General features: G+C 37.4%; 1 protein-coding gene across 3 annotated transcripts in view; it reads right to left on the bottom strand.

Annotated features, from left to right (window-relative positions):
* Positions 1 to 263: 263 nt before the first annotated feature.
* Positions 264 to 8208, bottom strand: part of pdgfd (platelet derived growth factor d) — a 125968-nt gene continuing 118023 nt past the window's right edge. For all 3 annotated transcript variants that reach the window (XM_059964316.1, XM_059964315.1, XM_059964314.1), the window contains one exon: positions 264 to 2663. In XM_059964316.1, the coding sequence (XP_059820299.1) occupies positions 2532 to 2663 (132 nt within the window). In that variant the 3' untranslated portion in view covers positions 264 to 2531. The remainder of the gene's footprint in view (positions 2664 to 8208) is intronic.

The raw sequence follows: 8208 nt of genomic DNA, 5'->3' as shown, positions 1-8208 counted from the left end.
GAACTACACCAGCCAGAATAGTGCTAGTGACCTCTCGATATGGAATTCTGCACTCCAGTGACAAGCAATCAACTTGCACTACAATTAGTTACCATTTCACAAACTAATCAAGATCCCCGGTGCCTAAAAGTGAATGACATCCAGCTATTTTTTTTAGTTGTCGTTCTTTCTCAACATGTATGTGCAAACTTAGAGTTGATTTCCCTATGTCCATTTTTAGCTATCATGTAAACTCTTGAATTAGCTAGGCAGCAACATAGATATTAAAATTGAGAATTTTAGTTTATTTTATAACAAAAAATAATCCTCTACAATTCCCTTTCTCAAGCAGTCTTTACATTCCATCAAAACAAGAGCACAAGATAATTCTAATCAATAACAATAATACGTACAAAAATCAAAAGAAGCTGTTTGAAATGCTCTATATAATAATTAAAAATAAGTTGTGTTAACATACAAGAATTGCACTTTAGGAAATTGTTTTTATTGCAATAACAAAAACGGCATCCCAGGACCCTGCAGAATTGTTCGAAAGGCTATCAGCCCTTGTGTAGAAACATTATAGAAGAGCATATTATACAACATAGAGGAAACTAAAAATTGTATATTCTTATGATGAAACAATTTTTTTCTTAGTAGATTACTTTTTATGGATGTTGATTATTTTGTAAAATGTAATTTGATGGATGAGATAAAGAAATGAAGAAAGATGCTTTTGGATATGAATTCAAAATAATATTGCATTACTTTATAAAGTATAGAAAGCCTTATACGTTCATGTTCCTAGTTTGGCAGCACTATAATAATGTGGAAGTGAACTGCTCAAATAAACCTATTCCATTAATCAAATCACTTGTATGTATGTATCATTCAAAATTCAACTTGCCATACTTACTTGATTCTAAAGGATTATGGAAAAATGTCAGTAAGAATTCAGTATGTTTTATAATTTCTCATTTGGAGTTATTAGAGAAAAAGTTCTAACATTTTCAAACATGATAGTTCTAACATTTTCAAACATGATAACCCACTAAAGACTTAAACTAAAATGCATCACTCTTTTCTTTTTTCCTTAATGTCTTCGGTAAGTAACTTGGTATTGACAAAGACACATGACATTTGTTTATGCTCTTTGCTGAGCACTGTATCCATTAAAATGATGGAAATAGTGATCAAACATTTAGATATTGGCTGAAATAATTGTTCCTCTGGGCTGATAAAGATTTGAATTGAACAGATGTGAAGATGTGAAAGGCTTGGTTCTGCTGTTAGATGTTCATATTGATTTGTGCATGTAATACTTGAAGATTTGGTGCAATTATAAATGAGATTAGAAAATACTAGTCCAATTATTTGTCTATTTATGAACAAAACAAAATGATATCAATATAAAATGCCGCATCTTGAGTATTATCTCATGCCAAATCTGAGTCTGTTGTGTTGATGTTGAATGACCTTACATTTTCCACCAAAGGATATCTTTCTTGTTTATAACTCATGGAGAACTAAATTAAAGCAACTTTTACATTGAGGTTTGATCACGCCAAGAGAGACACTGTCAATCCTTTTACTTCATTTAAAAAAGAAGTTCTGCTCTCTAAAAGGGGAATTGTGGAGGTTAATTATCATCTGTTGTATCAGATAATACAAACCCCCAAAAAATAGAAATAAAGACAATTTCCTTGGCCAACAATATTTAAAAACTTGCATTATACTTCAGCAGACTTACAATGGACTGAAAAAAAACCCTTTAAATATCTTTTACATGTTCAGTGATTAAAAGCAGTTGAAAGAAATCCACGCCATAATAAAAGAAGATGCCTGAGAACATTTTAACCTTAAATAATTTCACAAAAGCAGTTTCCAATAAGCAGTTTAACATGTTTTATGACATAAACATTATTGCAATGTGGAACTTCCAAGGTGCGTTTGAAAATGGGAAAGCCATACCTGTGAATAAATTGTAACAAATGTAAAATATTGCAGAAGCTGGATATCTGAAATAAAACCAGAAAATGCTAGGAATACTCAACAGATCAGTAAACTCTGTGGAATAAGAAACAGAACTAACAATCTGGCTGGATGTTATTTTATTATAAATCTTTAATGAAAGGCCATTGACTATAAACTCTGTTTTAATACAGTCAAAAGTTATCTGACTTCCTGACTATTTCTAGCATTTTTTGACATTTAACAACTAATTTCTCCTCAAACACTGCCTTAAAATGAACAAAGTCTCAGATTTAAACCAAGTAAATGATTTAAATGATATTCCAAACATTAGGGGAAAATCTGTATTGTCAATCCGGATGCATTAATAAAACTCAGTCTCATAATGTACTGACTGCAAGAAGCAAGGCATTATTATGAAAGTTTTGCTGCCACAATGCTAGTTAAAGAATATATTCAAGCACTGCAATTATTACTTTCTGTAATCTTGGAAAATATTAACTCTGATGCCAGCAATCACCTATACACAAATGCAATCCTGTTAAGTATAAGGTCCTTGAAAGCTCCCATCATTTTTTCTTTTATCGGGGTGGTCTGGAACTACAGTTGCAGACACATCGCTCATGATGATCCAACTGGATATCAACAAGGGCCATGTTCTTACTTCTGCTTCGCCTGCGTGTTTGACCAGGTTCAGGAATAAATCTCCACACCTAAGAAACAGAAACAAAAACATATCTTCAGCAAACAGGATGGTTTTGCTGCCTTGACATTCTTACACCAGAATTTGATCCTGTACCCCTAAGGTAAATAAGTACAAATAATGCAAATGCACAGAATATATAGCATTTAAAAAGGGCACTCCACCTAATCCTTAATGCTGGTATTCACATAAGTGAAAAAATAAACTTGCATGCCTTCTAATCTATCTCATCTTTCTACACAGTACACTTCCACAGAATCTATTCCCTTCCATATTTGGGGAAAATGACACAAACCCAAAGGAATGAGTTAATTGCTATTAACACCAAGATCTCTACTAAATTTTTTGCCATGAAGTGATAATTTTAGTTAGAGTTTGAGAAAAGTCTGTGAACAGTCTAGTACAGATTCTAGAACTTCACAGTAAATTTGCATTTGTCACCTAAATATTCAACTGTGTCTTTTTAGATTATGAAGTGGTTCTGGATCCTAATGTTACTGTTAAGGAACATGAAATAATCTAATGTCGTGTCATCAAATCAATGCACTGCTTCTTAAAATCCGCATCAGTTCATCAACAATACACTCAGTTTTTGCAATGTCATACCTCTATAATATAAAGAAGGAATGGAATGCAATGCATTATTTATAATCAACTACAATTATCCACCATTCTACATGATACCGTTTAGCATATCCTGTTGTGTGCGCTGTGTGATTATACAGCATTATGATTTTTTTTATTATTAAGATAAAATTTGAAGTAATCTGTTTAGAAAAACCACAGAGAAGGGCAGCCTCAAAATATTATTGGATCAAAGTAAACTTAATTGTAAAAAACATGAACAACAATGTGATTCAGCCTGGAAAATACTTGAAACAGAACATGCAGTACTAAGAAATAGAGAGGTCATTTATCCAGCTGGGCAATTTGAATTATATCCAATATAGATCAATAAACATGTTTACCAAACCTTATTTAAGCTTAAACCTTGGAGATAATCTTGGAGACCACCCCTAAAGTCTTACTTCTCGGACTTCTTTGTGAGATATTGACAACTAGAGAAATTCAAATAGCGAACAGTGCATCAAACAAAATGGCTCTGTGCCGCATTAGGTCTGTGAGGTAAATTTATACAAATGGACATGTAGCAAGTGAGTTTATATCTAGCTTATACATATCCAGGACTTTACATTAAGTGGGGTCAGAGTATATTAGTAAATGGTAAGGCATTAAGAAACAGAGAGACCTAAGGTTCCAAATTCATATTTCCTTGAACATGACACTACATGTTAGTAGAGAAGTGAAAATGGCACGTGGCATACTTGTCTTCCTATGGTGGGGCAAAGAATATAAGAGTTGGGACATTATATTGCAAATTTACAAAAACACTAGTTAGGCCACAGTTGGAATACGGTGTGCAGTTTTTGTTACCACACTATTAAAAATGTACAATTATGCTGGAGAGAAGGTGGAAGAAATCCATCAGGATTTACATTGATTGGGAGACTTTAATTATGGGTAGACGTTGGATAGGCTGGGCTTTTTTTTCTCCTGGAGTGAAGGAGAGGTAAAGAAACCAGATGCAATTACAGTGTTTAAGAGGCATTTGAACAGAAACTTAAATAGGCAAAGCATAGAAAGCTACAGCCCTTATGCTACTGGAATTGGGTTAGTGTAGATGGGGAAAAAAGATCAGCATAGTGGCTATAGGACCTGTTTCTGTGTGGTGCGACATTGTAACTGTAATCTGGTCAGAAAGAAAATACATCTATGCAGTTATGCTCCCTGTGTGGTCTCTCGTATATCGGGCTCCCGGTGTGGCCTCCCGTATATCAGTAAGACCCGACGTAGTTTGGGAGACTGCTTTGCCGACCATCTATGCTAGAAATAGTGGGATCTCCCAGCCGCCACCCATTTTAGTTCCACTTCCCATTCTAATTCCAATATGTCTATCCATAACTCTCTCTATTGTTGTGATGAGGTCACACTTGAGGTATAACACCTTATATTCTGTCTGGGTAGCCTCCAACCTGATGGCATAGACATCAATTTCTCAAACTTCTGTAAATGCATCCCCTTCACCATTCTTCAATCCCCTTTTCCCTCTCACACCTCACCTCCTTGCATACCCATCACCTCCCTCTGGTGCTTCTCCCCCCTTTTCTTCCTTCTATGGCCTTCTGCCCTCTTCTATCAGACTCCCCCTCTCCAGCCCTGTATCTCTTCTCACCAATCAACTCCCCAGCTCTTTACTTCATTCCTCCCCCTTCAGGTTTCACCTATCACCTTGTGTTTCTCTCTCTCCCCTCCCCCCACCTTTAAATTACTCCCCAGCTTTTTCCCTCCAGTCCTGCCAAAGGGTCTCGGCACAAAACGTCAACTCTACTCTTTTCCATTGACGCCGTGTGGCCTGCTGAGCTCCTCCAGCATCTTGTGTGTGTTGCGTGGGTGTCCGGCACCTACAGATTTTCTCCTGATTGTGATATCTAAGCAGTGTGGGGAGAGCTACTGTTTATCTTCAATTGTCTTTTGCTTTTACATGAACGTCAGTACCTATATTGATAAATCTACATTTGAAAGCATTGATTCAGAATCAGGTTTATTATCACTGGCATGTGACGTGAAATTTGTTAACTTAGCAGCAGTAGTTCAATGCAATACATAATCTAGCAGAGAGAGAAAAAATAATAATAAATAAACAAGTAAATGAACTATGTATATTGAATAGATTTAAAAACAAACGTGCAAAAACAGAAATACTGTATGTTATAAAATAGTGAGGTAGTGTCCAAAGATTCATTGCCCATTTAGGAATCAGATGGGAGAGGGGAAGAAGCTGTTCCTGAATTGCTGAGTGTATGCCTTCAGGCTTCTGTACCTCCTACCTGATGGTAACAGTGAGAAAAGGGCATTCCCTGGGTGCTGGAGGTCTTTAATAATGGACGCTGTCTTTCTGAGACACTGCTCCCTAAAGATGTCCTGGGTAGTTTGTAGGCTAGTACCCAAGATGGAGCTGACTAGATTTACAACCTTCTGCAGCTTCTTTCAGTCCTGTGCAGTAGCCCCTCCCCCCCATACCAGACAGTGATGCAGCCTGTGAGAATGCTCTCCACAGTACAACTATATAAGTTCTTGAGTGTATTTGTTGACATGCTAAATCTCTTCAAACTCCTAATAAAACATAACTGCTAACGTGCCTTCTTTATAACTACATCGACCAGATTAGATCCTCAGAGATCTTGACACCCAGGAACTTGAAGCTGCTCACTCTCTCCACTTCTGATCCCTCTCTGAGGATTGGTGTCTGTTCCTTCATCTTACTGTTCCTGAAGTCCACAATCAGCTCTTTGGTCTTACTGACATTGAGTGCCAGGTTGCTGCTGCAGCACCACTCTACAAGCTGGCATTCTCACTCCTGTACACCCTCTCGTCTCCATCTGAGATTCTACCTACATTCTACCAATGGTTGTATCATCAGCAAATTTATAGATGGTATTTGAGCTATGCCTAGCCATACAGTCATGTGTATATAAAGAGTAGAGCAGTGGGCTAAGCACACACCCCTGAGGTGTGCCAGTGTTGATCATTAGCGAGGAGGATGTGTTATCACCAATCCACACAGATTGTGGTTTTCTGGTTAGGAAGTCGAGGATCCAATTGCAGAAGGAGGTACAGAGGCCCAGGTTCTGGAACTTCTCAGTCAGGATTGTGGGAATGATGATATTAAATATTGAGTTGCAGTCGATGAAGAGCATCCTGACGTAGTTGTGTTGTCCAGGTGGTCTAGAGCCGTGGGGAGAGCCACTGAGATTATAACAAATGGAAGCAGTTTTAATTGGTAGTTTTTCCCTCATGCTCAACAATGTGACATGGATGGAAAGAATTGTTGAGTTCAGGTAAATTAAGCTGTGGTATAGTACATTACACTGGAGGATTTTTTCAAGTGAGCCGTGCATCTAAAATAACCATGCCTAATTTTTAAATTTTTTTTCATTTAACCTAACCCAGTAAAGTGGTCATTCTAATGGGATGGTTAATATGGAACTGAGCTACCTTGCTGCCTGGGTTTTTCTAAACTTCAAGTATATAAACACATCAACACAATATAGACTGTGGAATTGCAGACACTTCAATGGAGTTAAGAAAACAAGTTCTCACAGAATTATTGCTGTATTCATAACTTCACATGTTTCTGGAGAATAGTGCGAAGGTGTAGAAGAATCAATTGGAATATTAACAATTTGTCATTACAAGCACTTCTCACAGTCAGTCAGAGAACTTTTTGTATTATTATAAATTTAAACTTTCAAATATATTTGCCAAAGCACAGCTAGCGTAATTGGTAGAATCTTTTTTTCTCCTGGATAATGCTCGCAAGCTTTCCAACACCTAACGCTGAACAGAATGACGTCAACAGAAAAATCATCAGCATTATCCATTAAAACCATATGTAATGGCAGAACTTCAATCTATCTCAGCTTCCCAGCATTTAACAAAACTGTCAAAAAGTAAGTATAGGTGCATTTCTATGAAGAATCAAGGCAAGATTATGTGTTGCAGGGGTGAAGGATGTATTGTGTGACCATAACTGACTCCTTAAAGCAGAACCTTGCCAGCTTTGACACACAATAGTTCTGAGAGGTGAAGCTTCCCTTGGCCTAATTCTACTCCTATGTCTTACGGTCTAAATATTAAATAAAATCAATTGCCATTCCTATTCCATTCCCTCTTTCATTTCTAAGTTATTTGGCACAGTGATATGAATGCACATACAAGTTTAGCATGAAAAATCTCTTCATCTCAGCTTTGCAACAAATTGTTAGGAATTGGATTGCACCTAGAGAGAGTTAAACGGTCTGGTTAACCTTGCAGGTTTGACATGGTATTTGGTTGTGAAGGCTCTGTAAATGTCAATGGACATTTTGAATGCACAGTGTTGCCTTTCTTTTTTGATAAAGGGATTTTGATGATTAGTGACTAAATATAGGCCACCACTCATCAACTCAATCACTAATTGAGCCTGGGCATTGCAATTTATGCTGTTACAGCATCCCAAAACCTGCATTCAGATCCTACCATGGCAGGTGTGGAATTTGCATTCAATGCAACAATTCGGAATCAGGTGGGGACGGGCGTGCAGGAGTTCGAGAAGCATCAACCTGCAGCCTTGCAGATGAGGCTAAGAATAGGAGCTGAGTCACCTGAGTCTGAAGATACCTTGACAGAGGCATGAAGAGGAGTAGAAATAGCTTCCAATCGTTCTCTACAAAGTCGGAGACTTCTGCAAATGTTTTTATTTGCGGTTGGAATTGATTGGCAGCAAAAGAGACAATGCATATGAGTGACCAAGCTCCAGTTTTACAAGCATCAACCTGCAGCCTTGCAGATGAGGCTAAGAATAGGAGCTGAGTCACCTGAGTCTGAAGATACCCTGACAGAGGCATGAAGAGGAGTAGAAATAGCTTCCAAGAGCAATATTCCAAGTAACTGGGAACAGACTGGGAAAAGCTTCAACAACCTCATGAGATTTGTATTGTTTATTGCTCTGACAC

The sequence above is a fragment of the Hypanus sabinus genome, chromosome 3, assembly GCF_030144855.1.
Source record: "Hypanus sabinus isolate sHypSab1 chromosome 3, sHypSab1.hap1, whole genome shotgun sequence".
Lineage (NCBI taxonomy): Eukaryota > Metazoa > Chordata > Chondrichthyes > Myliobatiformes > Dasyatidae > Hypanus > Hypanus sabinus.
This window is presented reverse-complemented; position numbering and strand designations above follow the sequence as displayed.